This window comes from Salvelinus fontinalis, chromosome 2 (genome assembly GCF_029448725.1).
Source record: "Salvelinus fontinalis isolate EN_2023a chromosome 2, ASM2944872v1, whole genome shotgun sequence".
Taxonomy (NCBI): domain Eukaryota; kingdom Metazoa; phylum Chordata; class Actinopteri; order Salmoniformes; family Salmonidae; genus Salvelinus; species Salvelinus fontinalis.
The window spans coordinates 78,127,319-78,154,478 of record NC_074666.1 but is presented as its reverse complement, the minus strand read 5'-3'; the positions used below and the strand labels follow the sequence as shown (position 1 = coordinate 78,154,478).

Here is a 27,160-nt window from a genome sequence, read left to right as displayed (position 1 = left end):
TCTCACAGACCTGTTAGTTTTTCTTCAAGAAGCCCTCCTGTTCTTCACTCATTACCTGTATTAACTGCACCTGTTTGAACTCGTTACCTGTATAAAAGACACCTGTCCACACACTCAATCAAACAGACTCCAACCTCACCACAATGGCCAAGACCAGAGAGCTGTGTAAGAACATCAGGGATAAAATTGTAGACCTGCACAAGGCTAGGATGGGCTACAGGTCAATAGGCAAGCAGCTTGGTGAGAAGGCAACAACTGTTGGCGCAATTATTAGAAAATGGAAGAAGTTCAAGATGACGGTCAATCACCCTCGGTCTGGGGCTCCATGCAAGATCTCACCTCGTGGGGCATCAATGATCATGAGGAAGGTGAGGGATCAGTCCAGAACTACACGGCAGGACCTGGTCAATGACCTGAAGAGAGCTGGGACCACAGTCTCAAAGAAAACCTCTGGCTCTGAAGATCATAATTTCTCCTCAGCGATGTCCTAGCGCTTCCATTTAAAGACCCCCCCGCCCCCCCCCCCCCCAAGACCGCTTCTAGGAGATATGATTATTTTACTTTTTTATTTTAAGTAGCCTCACAGAGTTTTTTTTCTCGAGCTATTTCGTGTTTTCTTTGGGGCTTATCAGCAAGGAATTTGTTGGATTGTTTGGCAATAGCGAGAATTGGTTTGCATTTAGTACTGGGCTATGGGCTGATTTTGACCCTAGATTGTTAACTTACAGTTGACCTTGCATAGTTCTGAGCCTAACCATCACTGATCTAGTAGTCAGAGGATGCCCACAGGGAGCTCTTGTGTGTCTGATTAACATGGATTATTACCACTTTCACTGAAACAGCAGAATGCAATTTGAGGTATTTTGGATATGCTTTGAGCCCCTGTGAGTAATTAGCTTTTCCTATCATCACTATTTCTGACAGACACACAAACGCAGGACTATCCCTGCAAGCATATGGTTGGTGCCTTATCTGCAGCAAGGGGGATCAGAGTCTTGATTCATTTTCCCCTTCCTTGTCAAAGTGGGCTTTGCCTGAGGATTGTGCATCCTGATTCCAGCATCTCTCACTCATTCACTCACTCTCTCACACACACACACACACACACACACACACACACACACACACACACACACACACACACACACACACACACACACACACACACACACACACACACACACACACACACAGTTTGTTGGCATCTGTAAATAGTCTCTTATGCTCACCTTTTTAGTGGCCGGTTCTCTAAAGCTAGGCCATTACACAAATCTGTTCTAAAACACAAAGCGAATGCCAATAATAATCAACAAGAGCTTCCCTGGGGATTTTCTCTACCTCACATAGTTCTTTGTTATGACCCCCAGGCTAGTTCCCGACTTTATTTTAGCTCACCTGATCCACCATTAAGTGAATACAAATGGTAACTTTGGCAGTACACACAGCTGTAGGCTGCATTTCTTTTTTTAAATGTCTGTTTTGACAGTTTTTGTACTTCATCTTTAGAAAATGATTTTAGGGCTTTGATTAGCATTGATGTTTTAATGAGAAGTGGCAGACCAAAACGTGTTTCACATTTTAAAGTTCTCACTCTGTCACTCTCTGTTCTCACTCTTCTTGTATTAACAAATGTTTTGCTTACAAAAGTCAAACAGTGAAGACCAAAACCGTCAAAGACCCAGTCCTGGCTTTGGGACAACACGTGTTTCTGTTTGGGGATCTGTGTGGTGGCAGTTTCTTCCCTGGGGCCATTATGGTGTCTGGCTACCTCAGGGTACTGTGTGGGGCCATTATGGTGTCTGCCTACCTCAGGGTACTGTGTGGGGCCATTATGGTGTCTGCCTACATCAGGGGTACTGTGTGGGGCCATTATGCTGTCTGCCTACATCAGGGTACTGTGTGGGGCCATTATGCTGTCTGCCTAAATCAGGGTACTGTGTGGGGCCATTATGCTGTCTGCCTAAATCAGGATACTGTGTGGGGCCATTATGCTGTCTGTCTACATCAGGGTACTTTGTGAGGCCATTATACTGTCTGCCTACATTAGGAGTACTCAAGTGCTATTTGAGAAGTTCCGGCCCCACAAATCTCCTAGGGGGCAAAGGTCCGGATGGATATTGTCATTTATCGGCGTAGTAACAAACCCCCACCTTGCAACCCATGTGACCCCAAACTGTACACAACCCTCCTGTTGGCGTAGAGAAAATCTTGCAGTTTTAAAGCTAATTTCCCACAATTCTACACATTTTGCATGGGGCAGAGCATTTTATTCTGTTGCTTTTTAAAGCAAATTTTCTGCAATTCTACAAATGTTTCCATGTCTTATGTGTGTTTATATGATACCAGGGGTCAATGCCCGACTCTCTTCCAAAAAATAAACTCAACAAAAAAAGAAATGTCTCTTTTTCAGGACCCTGTCTTTAAAAGATAATTCGTAAAAATCCTAATAACTTCACAGATCTTCATTGTAAAGGGTTTAAACACTGTTTCCCATGCTTGTTCAATGAACATGCACCTGTGGAACGGTCGTTAAGACACTAACAGTTTACAGACGGTAGGCAATTAAGGTCACAGTTATGAAAACTTAGGACACTAAAGAGGCCTTTCTACTGACTCTGAAAAACACCAAAAGAAAGATGCCCAGGGTCCCTGCTCATCTGCGTGAATGTGCCTTAGGCATGCTGCAAGGAGGCATGAGGACTGCAGATGTGGCCAGGGCAATAAATTGCAATGTCCGTATTGGGAGATGCCTAAGATAACGCTACAGGGGGACGGGACGGACAGCTGATCGTCCTCTCAGTGGCAGACCACGTGTAACAACACCTGCACAGGATCGGTACATTCGAACATCACACATGCGGGACAAGTACAGGATGGCAACAACAACTGCCCGAGTTACACCAGGAACGCACAATCCCTCCATCAGTGCTCAGACTGTCCGCAATAGGCTGAGAGAGGCTGGACTGAGGGCTTGTAGGCCTGTTGTAAGGCAGGTCCTATCCAGACATCACCGGTAACAACGTTGCCTATGGGCACAACCCACCGTCGCTGGACCAGACAGGACTGGCAAAGTGCTCTTTTCTGACGAGTTGCGGTTTTATCTCACCAGGGGTGATGGTCGAATTCGCATTTATCGTCGAAGGAATGAGCGTTACACCGAGGCCTGTACTCTGGAGCGGGATTGATGTGGAGGGTCCATCATGGTCTGGGGCGGTGTGTCACAGCATCATCGGACTGAGCTTGTTGTCATTGCAGGCAATCACAACGCTGTGCATTACAGGGAGGACATCCTCCACCCTTCCTGCAGGCTCATCCTGACATGACCCTTCAGCATGACAATGCCATGCCACCAGCCATACTGCTTGTTCTGTGTGTGATTTCCTGCAAGACAGGAATGTTAGTGTTCTGCTATGGCCAGCGAAGAGCCCGGATTTCAATCCCATTGAGTACGTCTGGGACCTGTTGGATCGGAGGTTGAGTGCTAGGGCCATTCCCCCCAGAAATGTCCGGGAACTTGCAGGTGCCTTGGTGGAAGATTGGGGTAACATCTCACAGCAAGAACTGGCAAATCTGGTGCAGTCCATGAGGAGGAGATGCACTGCAGTACTTAATGCAGCTGGTGCCCACACCAGATACTGACTGTTACTTTTGATTTTGACCCCCCCTTTTTTTCAGGGACACATTATTCAATTTCTGTTAATCACATGTCTGTGGAACTTGTTCAGTTTATGTCTCAGTTGTTGAATCTTATGTTCATACAAATATTTACACATGTTAAGTTTGCTGAAAGTAAACGCAGTTGACTTTTTTTTTTTTTGCTGAGATTATATTTATTTATTTTGTAGTCTGGACCGCGGCCTGTATTGACCCCGTTCTGGGACCGGATCCAGACCGCAGTCCACCAGTTGAGTCTGGGGCGTCTAGGTTGTGCACAAAGCTCACAGGTGTGTTGTCACTAATGAGCAGAGGTCCCAGGTGCCACGGGGGAAGATTTGATTGTGGTTAGGAGGAAAAGGTTTAGCTGAAGTGTGTCGGTGTCTGTCAATGGCGGAGTGAGTGGCTGCAGCAACAGCTGTGACAGTGCTTGATCAAGGATTCACAGGCATTTGACACACACTCACAGACCCACACACTCACCTCACTCACTCGTCTTGCTGCAGTAGATACTGGCTCTTGAAACTCATAGCAGCTGTACATTTCCACTGCAAGCCAGTGTTTCTTTTTCCCCATCTTTTTCATTTGGTTTTGTTTTTTTCAATAAGATTTGCCCATTTTTCTGAACTATTCGGAACTTTGTTTGCTAAAAAACGAGAAAGAAGAGAGTTGTGTATAGAGCACATTATATGGACTTTTGGAAAACTTCAATCTTCTCATGATTTTTGTCACTTGTACAAGGACCATTTCTATTCTGATGCTCTTATTTTGGTCCATCGGGCGATATCCTGCATTAATATATTTAGCAGAATCTCTGTGACTTTTCCAAAAGATATCACAAACGTGGTAATCCATATTGACTGGACTGTATTGGACTGAGCTGAACAGAGAATTCTATTTTTGTTACATTTGAATGTATTTGGACATTATTTTAATGTATTTATTTGATGGGACCACCGTCTTTCAGTAATAATTATTTATTGTTTTGAACCTGATCACCATGCTGGACACCAACCCGACCCTTCACACAGACCCCACCTCTTTTGGGCCCCCTCCAATCAGCAACAGTATGGATAAGCAACGCATACGATTGGAGTTAGAACGCCGGGCTTGTCAGAGCCTGAGGGAAGGTGGGATTCATATTACGCACGCACAGATACACACAAACTCTTTATAATATGAGGTGTGGAAGATATGGTTTTATTGATATCTTTGTTTGGTTATATCTTTTTTTTTAACAAATATTTTTGATATAGCATCATTATGGAGAATTATTATCCTTACTCTTCCTACTTGGCTTTTGTTTCATAGCTCCCCATAAAACACACCCAGCTAAACGGTTGAGTTTTTCTCAGTGAATCGTGTGTATTGAGTTATGCTGCTCAGGCCGGCTCAGTGGGTGTCTGGTGTCTTCTGGGCTGCTGGTCAGATACTAAGTGGACCTTCTGGCCCCGGTGCAGATGGGGCAGCGCCAGGACTCTGTGCCCAGTGGACAATGCTCAGGCACCTGTGGGTGCAGCCAGGGCCGTGACACCAACTGAGTTGGCGCGAAAAGAGCCTGAACAGATTTAGTCGTGACACACTGAGAATCTCACACTGACTTTTAGAGAAACATAAATGTGCTGTGAGGCAGATACGCTGGCCCACTGAGTTAAGGTGAGAAATACTGAGTCTGATGAAGATACTGTGGTGTTTAGTGTTACACACAGAGACGGGTTTAGATACTAAAACACAGATGGACACTGAGGGAAAACAGGGACAGGCTTGAGACACTGAGATGGACTTTTAACCATTGAGATGGACTTGGAACCATTGAGACGGACTTGGAACCATTGAGACAGACTGTGATTTACCGAGAAGTTATTTGCACCGAGACGTGCAGTCTTTCAGAGACACTGTACGATGTGGTAACCCACAGGCACCTGCCTTGGCAGCCGGTCTTACTTCAGAGTTTCAAAGGTGGACAGCATACCTTGGCCCTGATTGAGGAGGGTGTCTGTTCACATGTGTCCCCTCATGCAGCCAGGCCGAGCCCAGGCCTTAGATTTCTGCTTCGGAGCAGTTTGAGTGTCGGGTGATTTACAGTAATATTCCCTGTAACTCAACAGGCTGGGCCGGGCAGAGAGATAGAGTTCCCAGATATTACAGTGTGGTACACAAATAGAAACCAGCAGGGAGAGGTTGAGGATGGGTTTCATCTCAGGGTTGGGAATGGAAAGTTTTGAAAATATTTTCAAAGAAGTAAACGATTGAATAGGCGATGTAGAAAAAGTGCACCGGAAGTTTTGCAGTGACGCACAGAGAAAGGCGACAATGTATAAATTGAGCACAGAGGGAGATATGAAGAGGGGCAGGTGGTAGGAAAATGTAATGTTCTCGTTTACATCACATTGAGGTACTGAGAACGGTAATGAATTCAAATTGTGGCATTTCAGAGTGAGCATTTGCCTGGAACAGATTCTGTATAAGCAGCTGGCATCATTCCCCTGTCAGTCATTGGCACAACTAGCAAATCATCTGTCGCTGGAGGAGTGTCTGTGTTTGTGCGTGTGTGTCCCCCCCCTCCCCCCGTGAACCCATTTAATCTCGTCTCCTGTCGAGGGTACTATTGGGAGTCCTACGTCAAGCAGCCATATAAGAGAAAAGAGGATGATTTGGCCCAGGTGGCGACAGCCAGGACTGTCAGAAATGTTGACGCTGGTCAGAGATGTGAAAAACCGCAGAGGCTGAGCTCAGAGAGAGATGGAAACCATGAGAAAGAAGTCCCACATCGCCCACACTGATCTCACTCTGACCTATTAGTCAGTATGCTTCCCTGTGGTTCACATGTAGGCAGCAGACCAGCTACAAACACAGCTACCTCAGGAGGTGCACACAAGCATCACTGTGTACAGTACAATGGACTGGTCCAACAATCATACTCTCACACATGAACACCAGGCCACATACTGTATGGCTATGTAGTATACTGTAACTGCTTAACTTCCCCTCGCATGTACAGTATCACATCTCTAATTTCATGAAAACTGCTTATGCGCGTACTGAGATGTAGGTTTACTTTACCTCACATCTGACAGGAATCACTTACATGAGTCCACTCAGCTCACTGAGGCTGAAGTGTAAACACTGGATAGCAATGATGATGTGATGCAGAGAACATGGTCTCCATCAATAGCTTTCTGTGTTCGTTCTATTTGTCTAGCTGAGATTAGGCAGCTGTTAGCAAGACACATTTATTCATGTCATACACATTTAGTAAGTACAGAAGTGTTACCATTTATCTGTACATAACCTCCTCTCAATATATCACCTCATTCTATTTTGAATTGTGAGTGGTGAATGTGGGCCTTCCTGTTTTTACAAGAAGCCCTCTGCATTAGCATTGTTCAAGCCATGCGGAAGTGTCGTCCTCTCTATCTCTCTCTGTGTGGTAGAAGTTGTCAAAACGCGACAACCCGGCTGCTGTTTGAATGTAGAAACAGGAAGCGCGTGTGTGTGTGTGTTTGTGTGACAGGGACCGTCTGCCCGCTATTTCTCCTCCCTGCCTCTGATGATAACCTCTGTATCGGCTGTCAGACGACTCTGAGGGAGGGAGAGAGGAGAGAGCCAGAAGAGCAGTGAGTAGGGTACTCTTCAACTCTTGGCTTCTACCTCCCAGAAAGATACACTATATGAATTTACGGCTGTAACCGGCCTTGTATTTCCTCCCAAGGAGAAGAGCACGTAGCGGAAACTGACTGTAGGGCGTTTGGGTTTTCACTATTGGTTGTTGCCCTTGCTGCTTCTGTCTGTAGTGTACTCACCTGGCCTCTTGCTGTCCCTCTTATGCAGTGCTCCAGCTCAAACTCCAGCAGAGACGGACCCGTGAGGAACTGGTCAGCCAGGGGATCATGCCACGTAAGTAACACTCTCCCGTCCGTCAAACTGCCTCATCCTCAAACCAATCTCCCCTTCCTCTAGCTGCTACCTCACTTCATTAGCTTGCTTTTCAAAGTGAATGGAGAGTTTGTTGACCTATCCTCACGTGTATAAGAATCAGGAAAGCTACTCCTATAGTAGTCACCTCACTTGTTTCAAAGCAGGCACTTAATATACAACCGTAAAGTATCTTACATGGCTTTACACATCTCAATGCTTTGCTTCATGTTCTAAGGTTCTAGAGATCCTGATGATTATGCATGTGGTTAAATCAGCACCGTCTTTTTTCTGAGAAATGCCGTTGTCAGTCTTCAAAGTGGATCGAGCTCCTTCCTCTGCTTCTGACTTTTGAATGCTAAACTCATTCCGTGTGTACTGGGGCCTGTGCGTTTAATTCATTGCCACATTTAATTTTGAGCTGTTACACTTGTTCTTTTCATTGCACAGTCAATGAATGTTTACATTACTAAGATAGACTTCCTCTCTGTTTCACACTAGTTAGTTCCAGGAACCTTTTTTTCAACCAATTTACGTCCTCTAACTATATTTAGTACAATATCAGAATGCGCCACAGAACACATTTTGTTTGGTGTAAATATATGAAATTTGGTATCAACATAGTAAATACAGGTAACCTGATATGATTCAACTCATTGTTTGTGAACTACGGCTGTTTCTGTATTGTACTATATTTAGTCTTTGAACACATGGGGTTACTGTTTTTTACACGATTCATGAATAAAATCATGTAAATATTTTCAAATGATCAGATCTTAATAGTTGTATAGATTGCCTGGACCTTATATTAGGGATGCACGATATATCGGTGAACATATCGTTCCCGTGTGGCTCAGTTGGTAGAGCATGGCGCTTGCAACGCCAGGGTTGTGGGTTCATTTCATTTCCCACGGGGGGACCAGGGTTCAATTCCCACGGGGGGACCAGGATGAATATGTATGAAATTTCCAATTTGTAAGTCGCTCTTGTAAGTCGCTCTGGATAAGAGTGTCTGCTAAATGACTTAAATGTTATCGGCCGAAATTAGATAAAAATGCACGTATCGACCTATGTCTAGTTTAACGCCCAATTGTACAAAACCCATGTCAAAGCTGACGTGCATACCTATATAACAAAGGTACATGACGTAATGACGCCACGTAAAATTTTGTGCTATACGTACCACACAGCATTTCTAAACTAGCCCACAATGTCTGCTGTGTGGATCGAGCAGTCAATAAGTCAAGCAGTCATTTGAAAGAGGTAATTTGAAAGAGTAACAAAATTTCAGCGAGACAACTCGAATGCAAAATCCATTAAAGCAAAGATAATATAATTCATTGCCCTTGACAATCAAGCATTCTCTGTCGTGGGTGATGTTGGCTTTCGTTTTCAATACCGCGTTGGTAATTAAGCATAATCTGTTTGACTGCAACTTCTGGGGTAGCTATCTTTAGCTTGGTACCTAGGTAGCACCAATACAACCAGTCTGAAAACAATGACCAGTAAAAACTGCAGTCATTTACATTATTCGTAGCAATGATTTAGGAATCCTTGTGAGTAAGTATTAGCTAGGTTGCCACTTGTTGTTCACCTATTGAAATTCGGTTCATGAAAATAAATAGCAAGCCAGCTACTTAACCCTGTTGCCCAAAGCTAACGTTATAAGCAGCCAGCCAGCTAGCTTCATCTGGCTAGTGAGGATTGACCAGACCGGGTTATGTGTTGTGCCTTCCACAAGCTTCCCACAATAAGTTGGGTGAATTTTGGCCCATTCCTCCTGACAGAGCTGGTGTAAGTGAGTCAGGTTTGTAGGCCTCCTTGCTCGCTCAAGCTTTTTCAGTCCTGCCCACAAATGTTCTATGTGATTGAGGTCAGGGCTTTGTGATGGCCACTCCAATACCTTGACTTTGTTGTCCTTAAGCCATGTTTGCCACAACTTTGGAAGTATGCTTGGGGTCATTGTCCGTTTGGAAGACCCATTTGCGACCAAGCTTTAACTTTCTGACTGATGTCTTGAGATGTTGCTTCAATATATCCACATAATTTTCCGTCCTCATGATGCCATCTATTTTGTGAAGTGCACCAGTCCCTCCTGCAGCAAAGCACCTCCACAACATGATGCTGCCACCCCAGTGCTTCACGGTTGGCATGGTGTTCTTCAGCTTGCAAGCATCCCCCTTTTTCCTCCAAACATAATGATGGTCATTATGGCCAAATAAAGTCCTATTTTTGTTTAATCAGACTAGAGGACATTTCTCCAAAAAGTACGATCTTTGTCCCCATGTGCAGTTGCAATCCATAGTTTGGCGGTTTTGGAGCAGTGGCTTCTTCCTTGCTGAGCGCCTTTCAGGTTATGTCAATATAGGACGCGTTTTACTGTGGATATAGATACTTTTGTACCTGTTTCTTCCAGCATCTTCACAAGGTCCTTTGCTGTTGTTCTGGGTTTTTTTTATTAGGTCTTGGCTGATTTATTGGGATTTTCCCATGATGTCAAATGAAGAGGCACTGAATTTGAAGGTAGGCCTTGAAATACATCTACAGGTACACCTCCAATTGACTCAAATGATGGCAATATGCCTATCAGAAGCTTCTAAAGCCATGACGTCATTTTCTGGAATTTTCCAAGCTGTTTAAAGACACAATCGACTTCGTGTATGTAAACTTCTGACCCACTGGAATTGAGATACAGTGAAATAATCGGTCTGTAAACAATTGTTTGAAAAATGACTTGTCATGCACAAAGCAGATCTCCTAACTGACTTGCCAAACTATAGTTTGTTAACAAGAAATTTGTGGAGTGGTTGAAAAACGAGTTTTAATGACTCCAACCGAAGTGTATGTAAACTTCCGAATTCAACTGTATATACAAAAGTTTGTGCATCGTTCCTGACAGGTGTATAAAATCGAGTATAAACAGCTATACAAACATTGGCAGTAGAATGGCCTTACTGAAGAGCTCAGTGACTTTCAACGTGGCACCGTCATAGGATGCCACCTTTCCAACAAGTCAGTTCGTCAAAGTTCTACCCTGCTTGCCCGAATGCTTTCTGCCAACTGTAACGTTTGGTGGAGGAGGAATAATGTTCTTGGGGCTGTTTCTCGTGGTTAGGCCCCTTAGTTGCAGTGAAGAGAAATCTTAACGCTACAGCATACAATGACATTCTAGACGATTCTGTGCTTCCAACTTTATTTACATTTTTTTCCTTCTTTTTTAAAAATGTTTTATCCCCTTTTCTCCCCAATTTTCGTGGTATCCAATCGCTAGTAATTACTATCTTGTCTCATCGCTACAACTCCCGTACGGGCTCGGGAGAGACGAAGGTCGAAAGCTATGCGTCCTCCGAGGCACAACCCAACCAAGCCGCACTGCTTCTTTAACACAGCGCGCCTCCAACCCGGAAGCCAGCCGCACCAATGTGTCGGAGGAAACACCGTGCCAAACCCTCCCTAACCCGGACGACGCTAGCCCAATTGTGCGTCGCCCCACGGACCTCCCGGTCGCGGCCGGCTGCGACAGAGCCTGGGGGCGAACCCAGAGACTCTGGTGGCGCAGTTAGCACTGCGATGCAGTGCCCTAGACCACTGCGCCACCCGGGAGGCCTGCTTCCAACTTTTTGGCAACAGTTTGGGGAAGACCCTTTCCTGTTTCAGCATGACAATGCCCCCGTGCATAAAGCGAGGTCCATAAAGAAATGGTTTGTCGAGATCGGTGTGGAAGAACTTGACTGGCCTGCACAGAGCCCCTGACCTCAACCCCATCAAACACCTTTGGGATGAATTGGAATGCCGACTGCGAGCCATGCCTAATCACCCAACATCAGCCACAAGACCTCGCTAATGCTCTTGTGGCTGAATGGAAGCAATTCCCCGCAGCAATGTTCCAACATCTAGTGGAAAACCTTCCCAGAAGAGTGGAGGCTGTTATTGCAGCAAAGGGGGGACCAACTCCATATTAATGCCCATTATTTTGGAATTAGATGTTTGACGAGCAGATGTCCACATATACAGTGCATTCGGAAAGTATTCAGACCCTTTTACTTTTCCCACATTTTGTTACGTTACAGATGTTTTATAAAATGGATTAAAACAATTGTTTCCCTCATCAATCTACACAACATCCCAATTTATTCAAAATTAAAATGGAAATATCTAATTTACATAAGTTTTCAGACTCTTTACTCAGTTGAAGCACCTTTGGCAGTGATTACAGCCTCGGGTCTTCTTGGGTATGACGCTACACGCTTGGCACACCTGTATTTGGGGAGTTTCTCCCATTCTTCTTTGCAGAGCCTCTCAAGATCAGTCAGGTTGGATGGGGAGCGTCACTGCACAGCTATTTTTATGTCCAAAAAGTGCTGTAATTTCAAAAGGTTTTATTTTTTTTTTTTTTTACCTTTATTTAACTAGGCAAGTCAGTTAAGAACAAATTCTTATTTTTGAATGACGGCCTAGGAACAGTGGGTTAACTGCCTTGTTCAGGGGCAGAACGACAGATTTGTACCTTGTCAGCTGGGGGATAACCTTTCGGTTACTAGCCCAATGCTCTAACCACTAGGCTACTTATACTTATTTTGCACCATAATTTGCAAATAAATTCATTAAAAATCCTACAATGTGATTTTCTGGATTTTTTTTCTTCTAATTTTGTCTGTCATAGTTGAAGTGTACCTATGATGAAAATTACAGGCCTCTCTCATCTTTTTAAGTGGGAGAACTTGCACATTTGGTGGCTGACTAAATACTTTTTTCCCCCACTGTATTTTCCTTGTTCTGTAGGGAACCACACAAGGGGTAGGTCTTATGGTTTGACACAGACCACCTTAGCGTTTAGACAACTATTTAACAATGCCTATTCTCCATGCTTTTGGAGTATTAGAGAAGATACCAATTTAAATCTACGCCTTTTAGAAATGTTGAGACAAAGGGTGCCGTTGAATTTAGTCACACTCTGTTCAGACCGATGTGTGTAGTGGTTGTCAGACTTGGCTAGAGTATTCATTTGGTCTTCCATTCATGGGCACTCTCCATGAACCTTTGCTGGTAGCAAGTGAAACAGCACACAGTGTTGTGTGCAGCGGGATTGAATTCAATGTGCGGCCAACACAAAAAAGGCTTGCATTTCCTTCTACTACTAACAGCCTTGATACGTTAGAATATTTCTTTACTATGCTTTCCGAGTGGTTAAAATGCAACAGTGTTAGACAGTCACAGTAGCAGCTTTGTTGGGATATATTGCTCAACCTTATTATATATGCTGTTGCTGCTTCTCTTTTATGTTTACTTCTCCTTTCTTACGTTGATCAGAAGAGAACCCCAGTCTGCATGGGGCCAGACTAAGCAACACGGCCAGGGTCTCATTCAACATAAGAGAGGGAGGATGTTGGAGAGAGTGCAGAGGGTATGAGGAGATAGGAGAGGAGAGGGTGTGAGGAGATGGCATAGAACAGTAGAGGAGAGGGTATGAGGAGATGGCAGAGAACAGTAGAGGAGAGGGTGTGAGGAGATGGTAGAGGAGAGGAGAGGGTGTGAGGAGATGGCATAGAACAGTAGAGGATAGGAGAGGGTGTGAGGAGATGGCATAGAACAGTAGAGGATAGGAGAGGGTGTGAGGAGATGGCAGAGAACAGTAGAGGAGAGGGTGTGGGGAGATGGCAGAGAACAGTAGAGGAGAAGAGAGGGTGTGGGGAGATGGCAGAGAACAGTAGAGGAGAAGAGAGGGTGTGAGGAGATGGCAGAGAACAGTAGATGAGAGGGTGTGAGGAGATGGCATAGAACAGTAGAGGATAGGAGAGGGTGTGAGGAGATGGCAGAGAACAGTAGAGGAGAGGGTATGAGGAGATGGCAGAGAACAGTAGAGGAGAGGGTCTGAGGAGATGGCATAGAACAGTAAAGGAGAGGGTATGAGGAGATGGCAGAGAAGAGGAGGGTGTGAGGAGATGGCAGAGAACAGTAGAGGAGAGGGTGTGAGGAGATGGCAGAGAAGAGGAGAAGAGATGGTGTGAGGAGATGGCAGAGAACAGTAGAGGAGAGGGTGTGAGGAGATGGCAGAGAACAGTAGAGGAGATGGCAGAGAACAGTAGAGGAGAGGGTATGAGGAGATGGCAGAGAAGAGGAGAAGAGAGGGTGTGAGGAGATGGCAGAGAACAGTAGAGGAGAGGGTGTGAGGAGATGGCAGAGAACAGTAGAGGAGAGGGTGTGAGGAGATGGCAGAGAACAGTAGAGGAGAGGGTGTGAGGAGATGGCAGAGAACAGTAGAGGAGAGGGTGTGAGGAGATGGCAGAGAACAGTAGAGGAGAGGGTATGAGGAGATGGCAGAGAATGGTAGAGGAGAGGGTGTGAGGAGATGGCAGAGAAGAGGAGAAGAGAGGGTGTGAGGAGATGGCAGAGAACAGTAGAGGAGAGGGTGTGAGGAGATTGCAGAGAACAGTAGAGGAGAGGGTGTGAGGAGATGGCAGAGAACAGTAGAGGTGAGGGTGTGAGGAGATGGCAGAGAACAGTAGAGGAGAGGGTGTGAGGAGATGGCAGAGAACAGTAGAGGAGAGGGTGTGAGGAGATGGCAGAGAACAGTAGAGGAGAGGGTATGAGGAGATGGCAGAGAACAGTTGAGGATAGGAGAGGGTGTGAGGAGATGGCAGAGAACAGGATAGGAGAGGGTGTGAGGAGATGGCAGAGAACAGGAGAGGAGAGGGTGTGAGGAGATGGCAGAGAATAGTAGAGGATAGGAGAGGGTGTGAGGTGATGGAAGAGAACAGGAGAGGGTGTGAGGAGATGGCAGAGAATAGTAGAGGATAGGAGAGGGTGTGAGGTGATGGAAGAGAACAGGAGAGGGTGTGAGGAGATGGCAGAGAATAGTAGAGGATAGGAGAGGGTGTGAGGAGATGGCAGAGAACAGTAGAGGATAGGAGAGGGTGTGAGGAGATGGCAGAGAATAGGAGAGGGTGTGAGAAGATGGCAGTGAACAGGAGAGGAGAGGGTGTGAGGAGATGGCAGAGAACAGTAGAGGAGAGGAGGGTGTGAGGAGATGGCAGAGGATAGGAGAGGGAAAGAGTAGCAGTCACGGGAAAGGCATTGGTCTGCTAATGGACCACCTTACGGCAGGTGAGTCATCATGTCTCCTGACTATTTCTTTCGCTACCCCTTGTCCTCTCGCTTCCCTCCTGAATACATATTTAACCTCTAGGTCTGAGTATCACTTCAAAATAGGTTCTCCTTATACTGTCAGTGTGCAGACAGCTACTTCTCTTTCCTCTCATTCCCTCTTACATTTTTGGTGTAGTGCACTTTGTATTGAATAGGGTGCCATTTGGGACACAGTCTCTGTCTTATGCAATCCCAGGGTGGCACCACTCCATCCAATCAGAGAGCAGTGAGGAAGTGGTCTCATGTAAAAGCAATGTTTTTGTTTGAACCACAGAAAAAGAGACGAGCTAAATGAGTGTTAACTGTAGGGGCGATGCTCAGTGTCAGGCTCCTCTGATCACTGCTGACCGGAGGACTGGTTCAATCGGAGGCCTGCAACATTTCTACTCACCGCCTCAGAGATAAGTAACTACATGACCAAAAGTATGTGGACACCTGCTGTGCAGGCCAGTCAAGTTCTTCCACACCGATCTCGACAAACCATTTCTGTATGGAACTCTTTGTGCGTGGGGGCATTGTCATGCTGAAACAGGAAAGGGCCTTCCACAAACCATTGCCACAAAGTTGGAAGCACAGAATTGGCTAGAATGTCACTGTATGCTGTAGCGTTAAGATTTCCCTTCACTGGAACTAAGGGGCCTAACCCAAACCATGAAAATCAGCCCCAAGAACAGTATTCCTCCTCCACCAAACGTTACAGTTGGCACTATGCATTGGGGCAGGTTGCGTTCTCCTGGCATCCACCAAACCCACATTCGTCCGTCGGACTGCCAGATGGTGAAGTGTGATTCATCACTCCAGAAAACACATTTCCACTGCTCCAGAGTCCAGCTGACGCTTGTGGCTGAAATAGTCCACTAATTTGAAGGAATGTCCACACACTTTTGTATAAATAGTGTTCAGCCAATTGGCTTTTTGTCCAGACAAACATTAGTCTGAATGTGCACTGTTGGGTGGATAACATAACATTCTAGGACATTGGCTAACAGTCATGTGTTTGCTTACGCACATTGTTACGAGTGTATGAAAATGAATTACAAAGTCAAGATAATGGAATTTTCCATAGCGTATACGCTCTAACCTAGAAAACAGTGAAGCATATTCAGGACACACACACTCATGTCTCTGTGGAGAGACATTTAGATTTTTGCAATTTGAAGCATTTGTCTAATTCGAGATAACAATGAAATGTATTGTCAAGCCTTCAATTACAGGAATCAAAATGACCTTTAAAATAGAATAGAGAGCTTGGCATTGTGCATTGTAATCTTAGGCTTGTGTGCGGCTACTCGGCCATGAAAACACATTTCATGAAGCTCCCGACAAACAGTTCTTGTGCTGACATTGCTTCCAACGTCAGCTACGAGCTTCTGCACTCGGCGGTCCTGTTCTGTGAGTTTGTGTGGCCTAACACTTCGCGGCTGAACCATTGTTGCTCCTAGACGTTTCCACTTTACAAAAGCAGCACTTATAGTTGTCTGAGGCAGCTCTAGCAGCGCAGAAATTTGACAAACTGACTTGTTGGAAGGTGGCATCCTATGACGGTGCCAGGTTGAAAGTCACTGAGCTCTTCAGTAAATCTATTCTGCTGACAATATTTCTCTATGGAGATTTCATGGCTGTGTGCTCGATTTTTATACACCCATCAGCAACAGTGTGGCTGAAATAGTCCACTAATTTGAAGGAATGTCCACACACTTTTGTATAAATAGTGTTCAGCCAATTGGCTCTTTGTCCAGACAAACATTAGTCTGAATGTGCACTGTTGGGTGGATAACATAACATTCTAGGACATTGGCTAACAGTCATGTGTTTGCTTACGCACATTGTTACGAGTGTATGAAAATGAATTACAAAGTCAAGATAATGGGATTTTCTATAGCGTATACGCTCTAACCTAGAAAACAGTGAAGCATATTCAGGACACACACACTCATGTCTCTGTGGAGAGACATTTAGATTTTTGCAATTTGAAGCATTTGTCTAATTCAAGATAACAATGAAACGTATTGTCAAGCCTTCAATTACAGGAATCAAAATGACCTTTAAAATAGAATAGATACTTTATTGTCCATTTTGGACAGTTTAAAGACGGTTGATTTATTGTTTTATATGATTGACATGAGCTGTTTTTATTGGATGGCTGTTATAGCTAGTGATATCACATACCGTGTATTGAATTAAATAACAATCATGACTGTTTCTCATTGTTGGAATCATTAACAATATTTGTGCGACTGCATGCATGGTTTGCCGGCTGTGGTGTAAGGGTGTGTTTGTGTCACACTGTGTGAAACTGGGCTATAATAAGCAGACCTGGTGATATCCTACCTTACATGTTATTTATATCCACTTTAAGACATTGCACGCTGCTACTAGTAGAACTGCAGAGAAGACGTGATCCACACACCATCATGCATGAAACACTCGTCCTCACGCTCACAGATGCACTTAGGTGACTCGTTATTCTGGATGCATAAATCCATCACGGTCCATGATGTTCATAAGCTTAGCTACAGACAGTCAGTCCATTTAGGAGCGCAGGGAAGGACTGAGAAGGATTCTTTCACCATGTACATTTGGTCAGGATGTACAGTGTTTTGCTCAAGAGGCCAGATATATTTTTCGCAGTCATGTTGGTTGATTTATTTGACGAAGGAAGGTTCAGAAAACGCTTTCAACAATGAATGCCTAATTAACATAGCACCCTAATCTTCTTTAATGCAATGAGAATATGAGAGCAACAGCAATTATTGTTTTATTATCTTTCATTCAATTCAATTAGAAGGTGTAATGAGGGTCATTTTGTTCAGCCCATACGTCTTGGTTACATAACGGGGTGTTGTGACTAGAAGGAAGGGGAGGAAGCCAGACAGGAAGTGAAAAAAGAGAGTGAAAGTGGGGTTCTTGTACAGTTAGTTGCACAGACAAACACCCAGCATCAGACTAAACACGTTCAACTCCACTATAAAAACACAACAGCAGACTTCAACCAGATGTAAACTACTCAGGATAACACCTAACTCTCAAGGGCCTCCTGACTTCAGATCCTGGAATGGCTCTTTGATCTTGTCAGCACAATGCCTTGATAATAAAGGGGGCTGTGCTTTTTACTGGTTGGCTCTCCTCTGTGTCTTTCTCACTTAAACACCCACAGCCCCCGAGAGCCGCCCCCTTCCATTACAATAGTTGGATTTTCAAATCAACCCCAGAGGAAGAATAAACAAACGTTTGAGATGGCTGTAGTGTAGCAGAGCAGTTACATGTTATAACTGCTCCGCAGCAGTCCCTCTTGTACCCTAACAGCAGGGCAGTGTGTCAGCAGCGAGGGGGTTGGAGGCCAGTGATGCGGGCGCTCATGCAGATAAATGGGGTTTTTGGCTCTGACCTCATCATCGCCCTCCCGCTCCTCTCTCCTCACTGACAGACAGGCGCGCTGGAACCGCACCGCCCAAGGCGGTCATGTACTTGTCCAGGAGACTAGGGGGTACGGGGGTAGAGTCCTAGGGGTATGAGGGCAGTGATGTGCTCATGCTCAACCGGGTGAACTGAGGCTTGTGCTGGTACTACGATGCTGACCTGAGGCCAGCTGACCTGACCCGCCCGGTCAGAACACACACTGTGCATTGCAGGGAGGGAGGGAGGGAGAGGGGGGGGGGAGAGAGGGAGAGCTAATGTGTGACTGAATATCTAGCTAGCACTCTCTTTATCGCTGTCTCTTGTCTGTTCTGACTGCAGAAGCAAGTTACATGTCACTTCTCCCCACAGAAACAAGGTACTGCGGGTACCTATATGTTAGCTCAATATACAGTACATGCATTATTCTATAGACCGGGAAGCAACATCTAGTGGCTGGAGTAATTCTCAAACAGTGGAAAATCACATTCAGGGAGAACCCTTTGATGTCTCCATTCCATTCCCACCTTGTGACTGTCAGACCATGAAAATGGAAACCTGCTATTTGACTCATGAATGACTAGAGGCATACTGATATGCTATTGGTTTTGAGTACTCAAATGTAAAATGTAAAGTACATTATGAAGTCATTGCCTGGTACATGAGGACATAAGTTTCTAACCACTTGTTTTTTAAACATCAGCATGAACATACACTTTGCCCTGTTAATGTCTTCTCTCTCTCCAGCGCTGAAAAGTCCAGCTGCCTTCCACGAACAGAGACGAAGTTTAGAGCGAGCGCGGGTGAGTTTCTCTTCATACTCCTCTCACTCTTTGTGGTGTCTGTCAGATGAACACTTTTAAACTGACCCTCAATGGTGAACTGGTTAAAAAGTGAATAATTTCTCCCCTTCTCTCTTCCTCTTTTCTCTTCCTCTCCTCCCCTCACCCAGACTGAAGACTACCTAAAGAGGAAGATCCGAAGTCGGCCGGAGAGGTCGGAGCTGGTCAGGATGCACATTCTGGAGGGTGAGTTTCTCAGACAGCGCCCCCTCCCTGAGCCACAGAGTGCTGCACCTGACAAATGTAGGCTACAAAATAAATTCCCACAATTGTTTGCTCTTCCATTCCATTAGCTGATATTGAGTGCCATAACTGGTAGCTGTGTTGTGTGCTTGTACCTTCGTATCTGCATCATTACATAAGCATTGACGTTGAAACTCACAGCTTTGATTTCCTGGTTCCCTGATAAAGATCACGTGCCTGATGGTTGTTGGCTGGCTAACCCGCTGTGTGCTGTGTGTTCAGAGACGTCGGTGGAACCCTCCCTCCAGGCCAAACAACTGCAGCTGAAGAGGGCCCGTCTGGCTGACGACCTCAACGACAAGATCTCCCACCGGCCCGGCCCCATGGAGCTCATTCACAAGAACATCCTGCCTGTACACAGCAGCATCAAACAGGCCATCATAGGTAACTAAAGCAGCAGCATCAAACAGGCCATCATAGGTAACTAAAGCAGCAGCATCAAACAGGCCATCATAGGTAACTAAAGCAGCAGCATCAGGCAGGCCATCATAGGTAACTAAAGCAGCAGCATCAAGCAGGCCATCATAGGTAACTAAAGCAGCAGCATCACGCAGGCCATCATAGGTAACTAAAGCAGCAGCATCAAACAGGCCATCATAGGTAACTAAAGCAGCAGCATCAGGCAGGCCATCATAGGTAACTAAAGCAGCAGCATCAAACAGGCCATCATAGGTAACTAAAGCAGCAGCATCAAACAGGCCATCATAGGTAACTAAAGCAGCAGCATCACGCAGGCCATCATAGGTAACTAAAGCAGCAGCATCAAACAGGCCATCATAGGTAACTAAAGCAGCAGCATCAGGCAGGCCATCATAGGTAACTAAAGCAGCAGCATCAAGCAGGCCATCATAGGTAACTAAAGCAGCAGCATCAAGCAGGCCATCATAGGTAACTAAAGCAGCAGCATCAAGCAGACCATCATAGGTAACTAAAGCAGCAGCATCAAGCAGGCCATCATAGGTAACTAAAGCAGCAGCATCAAGCAGGCCATCATAGGTAACTAAAGCAGCAGCATCAAGCAGGCCATCATAGGTAACTAAAGCAGCAGCATCAAGCAGGCCATCATAGGTAACTAAAGCAGCAGCATCACGCAGGCCATCATAGGTAACTAAAGCAGCAGCATCAAGCAGGCCATCATAGGTAACTAAAGCTGCAGCATCAAGCAGGCCATCATAGGTAACTAATGCAGCAGCATCTAACAGACACAGTACCGCTCCATATTATGTAGCCACACTAGCAAATGAGCTCTCATGATCACTACACTATTCTATCATTTCAACAGCATCAAACAGGTTATTGTAAGAAGTCCACCATTCCACAAGCCCCAATGTTTCCAATTGCCACAGTTCACTAATTTTCTCACTAGCGTGATGTAAACATCTGCTGAATAAGCAAAAATAGTCCACCCAGTGAAACTCTATATGAAGGTCATCCGGAACAGGTACTGAATACAATCTCATATGAACTCTGCTCACATCGGACCCAGTCACACATCATATAAATACTGTGCATCTGTGTCTGTCTCAGTGTATGTGTGTATATGTACAGTGCATTCGGAAATTATTCAGACCCCTTGACATTTTGTTACGTTACAGCTAAAATGGATTCAATTGTTTTTCCCCCCCTCATCAATCTACACACAATACCCCATAACGACAACAAAAAAACAGTTTTTTAGAAATGTTTCCTAATTTATTAATAATAAAAACTGCAATATCACATTTATATAAGTTTTCAGACCCTTTACTCAGTACTTTGTTGAAGCACCCTTGGCAGCGATTACAGCCTCAAGTCTTCTTGGGTATGATGCTACAAGCTTGGCACTCCTGTATTTGGGGAGTTTCTCCCATTCTTCTCTGCAGATCCTCTCAAGCTCTGTCAGGTTGGATGGGGAGCATCGCTGCATAGCTATTTTCAGGTCTCTCCAGAGATGTTCGATCGGGTTGAAGTCCGGGCTCTGGCTGGGCCGCTCAAGGACATTCAGAGACTTGTCCCGAAGCCACTCCTGTGTTGTCTTGGCTGTGTGCTTAGGTCGTTGTCCTGTTGGAAGATGTACCTTCGCCAGAGTCTGAGGTCCTGAGTGCTCTGGAGCAGGTTTTCATCAAAGATCTCTCTGTGCTTTGCTCTGTTCATCTTTCCCTCAATCCTGACTAGTCTCCCAATAGCTACCGCTGAAAAACAAACCCACAGCATGATGCTGCAACAACCATGCTTCACCTTAGGGATGGTGCTAAGTTTCTTCCAGACATGACGCTTGACATTCAGGCCAAAGAGTTCAATCTTGGTTTCATCAGACCAGAGAACCTTGTTTTTCATGTTCTGAGAGTCTTTAGGTACCTTTTGGCAAACTCCAAGCGGGCTGTCATGTGCCTTTTACTGAGGAGTGGCTTCTGTCTGGCCACTCTACCATAAAGGCCTGATTGGTGGAGTGCTGCAGAGATGGTTGTTCTTCTGGAAGGTTCTCCCATCTACACAGAGGAACTCTGGAGCTCTGTCAGAGTAACTATTGGGTGCTTGGTCACCTCCCTGACCAAGGCCCTTCTCCCCCGATTGCTCAGTTTGGCTGGGCGGCCAGCTCTAGGAAGAGTCTTGGTGATTCCAAACTTCTTCCATTTAAGAATGATGGAGGCCACTGTGTTTTTAGGGACCCTGAAATATTTTGGTACACTTCCCAAAATCTGTGAATCGACACAATCCTGTCTCTGAGCTCTACCGACAATTCCTTCGACCTCGTGCCTTGGTTTTTTCTCTGACATGCACTGTCAACTGTGGGACATTATATAGACAGGTGTATGCCTTTCCAAATAATGTCCAATCAATTGAATTTACCACAGGTGGATTACAATCAAGTTGTAGAAACACCTCAAGAATGATCAATGGAAACAGGATGCACCTGAGCTCAATTTTGATTCTCATAGCAAGGGTCTGAATACTTATGTAATAAGGTATTTCTGTTTAAATTGAATACATTTGCAAACATTTCTAAAAACCTGTTTTCACTTTGTGATTATGGGGTGTTGGGAGTACGTTGATGAGATTTTAGAATAAGGCTGTAACGTAACAAAATGTGGAAAAAGTCAAGCGTCTGAGTACTTTCCGAATACACTGTGAATGCACTGTATGTGTGTTAAAACGTGAGAACCTCTGCTTGTCCCTCCTGGCCATTTCCTCCTCCAGCCAAAATAAGCATATTGATGTTCAAGTTGGCATTCTCTCACCATGCCCATCTAGAAGGGCTTTGCCTGCCTTCAGATGCTTCGAAGCTGCTGCAAAGCATGGAGATATCATTGTTAACCTTAGATATGTATTTACACACATACCGTAAATTCATGACTGTCTGATGAGCAGGGGCCAACCTCATTGCCAACTTTCCCACTGCGGGCCCCTCATGGGCGCAAATTATATTTATCATACTAATGTTTGTTCGCATTTGTGCATTCACGGTTCACAGAAACATGTTGATTTCAATTTCACACAACACTATAAAATGTGAGTGTCAGTTTGTGTGTGTGGTTGTGTTTGTGCCTGCATCAAGACATGACTTGGCACAGTTGGTTGGATTAAATGTAAAGGAATGTATTGCCACACCAGAGTTCACATAACAGGTAGTCTCTACTGTGCTGTTAAACCGTGAGATAAATGAGATGATGGAAACTAGATTGATTGCTGTGAAGATGAATGTAAACATGTCTGAGCGTCAGGTTCCAGCATGGTTCAATCTCAGGGGATTTCCCCGGCTGTCGGTGGCTCTTAATAACAACAATCAAATTACAGGCAGTCATATCCACACAGAGAACAGGGACATGACCTCAACCTGTGCTGCTTTCCACACTCTCAGCCACACACACACACACACGGCGGTGCAAAGGGGAAGCCATCACATGATTGGTTCAGGAAGAGAATGAATCAAACCCCATATTGGTTATTCATCATCTCCCACTGATGGGAAATTAATAGCCAACGGTGCTCGCTGAGCGCTCCAACTGCCTGCCGTCTGTAAATAAAAGATCCATAATGGTCTTTGTCAAAGACGTGGGGATGTACCAGCCATATACAATGTGATGATAAAACCCCGGGCCCAGCAGGCCTCCACCTCCTCCTGCTGCCACTGCAGGAACCTCTGTTGATGCTGACTGACTGACTGATTAACAGACTGACTGACTGACTGGCTGCTGAGAGGAATGATGGCATGGCTAATGTTGACACAAAGCCTGGCTTTTTTTTTTACATGGCTCTCTCACACTACATCACAACAACGATGACAAGGCAGATTGTTGCTTTGTACGAACTGTCACTGGTGGCTCATTATTCTACTTTCTCACTATTTATCTCCCTCTTTTTTCCCTCTTCTCTCTTTTCACTCTTTTGTTCTTTCTTCTCTTCATTCCTCTTTCTCTCCCTCAGAGACAGACTTCCCCAAGGTTGCTGGGGAGATATCCTCCTTTGATGAGGACAGTAGTGATACTCTCTCTCCTGAGCAGCCCATTGGACAGGAGTCTCCGCTGGGCCACGGCCCTCTGCCCTCTCCCCCTGACACCCTAGCTTGCAACAGCACCCCCACACAGTTTCTCACTCAGGTTCCTCCACCACCCCCTCCTCTTCCTCCCTTCTATGGGCCCTGCCAACCAGTGAAGTTGAGCAATGGGACAGCAGTTCTGAGAACCGCCCCTGCACTGATCAAGGTTAGTGGCAGCTGTCACGGCTAATTATGAGTATTGTACCAAAGCCCATTGTATTTGTATTATTAGTTTAGCATTGCTTCTGTTGTTAACAGTAGACTAGTCCAGTGTTTAATCCACTACGTCTCAATGATCTTTCCCCCTGCAGTCCCAGCCAAAGCCCACCTCAGAGCGCCCCCCTCAGCGATCCAAGAAGCCCAAGGACAACAAGCCCAAGGTGAGGAAGCTGAAGTACCACCAGTACATCCCCCCGGACCAGAAGGCCGACCACGAGCCGCCCCCTCAGCTGGACTCCACCTACGCCAAGATCCTCCACCAGCAGCAGCTCTTCCTCCAGCTGCAGATCCTCAACCAGCAGCAGCAGCACTACAACTACCACACCATCCTTCCTGCACCGCCCAAGTGAGTGAGTGTGTGTTTGCGTGTGTGTGTGTATACAACTGCTTCACATACCCATCAACTACAGCCTGTATCCTATCCTATCATCGTTTTGACTCATGTTTTTTTCTCTCCAGACCACTAACAGATCAACCACCTCCCAACAATGGCCCCTCTCCTTCTCCGGCCGTACCCGCCCCCTCGACATCCTCCTACAGTCAAAGTGCACCAAGCCGGCAGAATGTCACACATGTGGGAGGGGCCACACCAGGTTGTTTGCCTCCTAACCTGGACGACCTGAAGGTCAGTAAAAGCCGTTGCATTTATCAAGAGTTGACTGTGTTTACAAAACCAACTGTGTGTCTAAACATTTCACATTCTGACACCTTCTTTTGTTCTCCAGGTGGCTGAACTGAAGCATGAGCTCAAACTGCGGAGCTTGCCTGTGTCAGGCACCAAGAATGACCTCATCGAGCGGTTGAGGAACTACCAGGCTCAGCAGAACAGTCGTGGTGGTGGTAGTGCAACAACTACAACAGCAGGGGGTGCCACAGTGTCTGGGGCTGGAGCTCCCAAAACCAACCACCCAACACAACAACAACAAAAACAACTACTACTACTACAACAGCAGCAACAGCAACTTTCCCAACACAAGGCCCTGTCCTCTGTGGTCCACCAATCAGGAGATGCAGGTGTGGTAACCTTGGGAACCTTCCCGTTCATGACCACTACTCCACAGCAGATCATGCACTTTGGCAGCACTAGCTCCTCCCCGCCTGTCTCTCCTGCCCCCTCGGAACGCTCGCTAACTGGAATGAGCCCAGACGAGACGAGCTGTAATGGGGACTCATTTGGGGAGATGGTAGGTCTCCTTTCTATATCAGATGTGTCCTTTAAAAAATATATATGTTTTTATAGTGCCCAGATATCAGGTTTTATAGTTTGAATCTTGAGACTACTTTTCTCTTTCCAAATAGGTAAGCTCTCCCCTCACCCAGCTAAGCCTCCATCCCTCCCCTCAGCACCTTGGCACTATCAAAGAGGAGTTGAGTGGCTCGGCCCCAACAGCCTGCCAGTTCTCCATAGCTGCTCTGCAGAAACGCCTGCAAGTAGCACCCCCGTCTGTGAACAAGGACCAGATGCTGCAGGAGAAGGACAAGCAGATCGAGGAGCTGACGTGCATGCTAAGGCAGAAACAGCGGCTGGTGGAGACCCTGCGCGTCCAGCTGGAACAGGGCAATAGAGGGGGCCGGGACGCCCCCCCAGAACCCCTGGGCCATGTCAGGGTGAAGGAAGAGCCCCCAGACATCCCCAGCATCCCCTCCACATTTTGCCCCATTGCCCGCTCCCTGACCCCTTCCCAGTGCCACATGGAGGTCACCAAGATGACCATCAAGCAGGAGGTCGGGGATGTGGAAGAGGCCGTGGAGCCGTCCTTGGAAGCCCCACCTCAGCAGGTGCAGCTGGAGCAGATCCAGGCGCAGCAACGGTCGCAGCTCGAGCAGCTGAAGCTGCAGCAGATGCAGCAGATCAACGCGCTGCAGCTGGCACAGCAGCAGGCCTTGCAGCAGCTGCTCCTACAGCAGAACCAGCAGAATCTGCAGAAACACCGCTCACAGCAGAGGAAGAAGAAATCCCACAAGCAACAGCTCAAGCAGCAGCAGCAACAGCTACTGTCCCAACAACAACAGCAGATACAATCAAAGAACCAACAGCTGTTACAGTCAAAGCATCAACATCAGCAGATATTGCAGGAACAACAGCAGCTGAAGTCACAACAGGTCAGTGGCAGTCAAAACAACTCAACGGCTAGTCACAACAAGATCTGCAGACAGTGACAGCAAAACAAATGTGATCCCAGTCAAAATAGTCCATGTGTCACCTTGTGTTTGTCTCTCGCTGACTAATGCCTTTGGTCTCTTCCAGGTGTCTCAGATGTTCCTCAATCAGCAGTCGCGCTCAACCACTTCCTTCCCCTTGGATCTCCTCAAGACACACTCCACACCTACCCTGGTGACAGACAGCAACGGCAACCATTTCCTTATCGCACTGACCAATCACTGTGCCGAGAGCCAAGGGAGTGAAACGCCACAAGGCAGTCCACATAGCAAAGCAACCAATCGCATCATACTGCAGGTAAACATTTAAATCCCTCTTTCACTCAAACCTAATGTTTTTGTTTAGGGACTCCTTGTGCTGCTTACTTTTCTTCTCACGCTTTTTCTCTCATTGGTCTCTACCAGAGACTGCAGTCAACTCCTACCAAGCTGCCCAGCCAATCCCCTCTTCAGTTGTCCAGCAGTGACACCCAATCAAAACCAAAAACTCAACCAGGCCTCGTGAAACAGCCAACCACAAAGGTAAGGGAAAGGTTCCAAAAGCCTGATATGTAGAATGTCCGTTGAACAGCGGTGAATGGAGCCTCAATTTTGGTGGTGACTGGCTTGTTGCTAATGTCCCATTAAGTGAGAGAGTCATTCAGAATTGCCTCGGTGAATCCAATAATCGTCTGTTATGTGAATTAATGATGTAAACCCTGTAATACTCTGACAGCATCCTTGATATATAAGAGCTGATAACTAATGCAATGTAATAGTGATTATTATTCTGGTAATTACTGTAATGATATTCCTCATCTTGGTGATTTATGTTTTAAACTCAGAATGAAGCTTTCAGCTCATTTGCATCTCAGCTCATTAAGATTTATCTCCCATTTTGCTTAGGGACAGAAGGTGGGGCTGCAGGTGTCAACCAATCACTCCCCAGGGGTCGCGCTCTCCTTCTCTGCCCCGCCCAATCTCCAGCCTTTCTTCCCCAATGATGACTCCTCCCCTTCTGAAAAAGACGGCTCCCCCTCTCCTCCAGCTCAAACGGTAATTGTGAACTTGTTAAAACCTGTACTGTAGT

General features: G+C 45.9%; 1 protein-coding gene across 5 annotated transcripts in view; it reads left to right on the top strand.

Moving 5' to 3' along the window:
• Positions 1-27,160, top strand: part of LOC129827514 (myocardin-related transcription factor A-like) — a 44,750-nt gene that overhangs the window by 13,868 nt on the left and 3,722 nt on the right. For 2 of the 5 annotated variants that reach the window (XM_055888435.1, XM_055888440.1), the window contains exons 4-15: positions 7,486-7,551; positions 18,859-18,914; positions 19,064-19,139; positions 19,365-19,580; positions 23,601-23,878; positions 24,024-24,277; positions 24,391-24,556; positions 24,657-25,115; positions 25,231-26,034; positions 26,180-26,389; positions 26,497-26,613; positions 26,977-27,126. In XM_055888435.1, the coding sequence (XP_055744410.1) occupies positions 7,486-7,551; positions 18,859-18,914; positions 19,064-19,139; positions 19,365-19,580; positions 23,601-23,878; positions 24,024-24,277; positions 24,391-24,556; positions 24,657-25,115; positions 25,231-26,034; positions 26,180-26,389; positions 26,497-26,613; positions 26,977-27,126 (2,852 nt within the window). Of the gene's footprint in view, positions 1-556; positions 4,785-7,485; positions 7,552-18,858; positions 18,915-19,063; positions 19,140-19,364; positions 19,581-23,600; positions 23,879-24,023; positions 24,278-24,390; positions 24,557-24,656; positions 25,116-25,230; positions 26,035-26,179; positions 26,390-26,496; positions 26,614-26,976; positions 27,127-27,160 lie in introns of those variants that run through there. The other 3 variants (XM_055888466.1, XM_055888448.1, XM_055888456.1) reach the window with 3 other exon arrangements.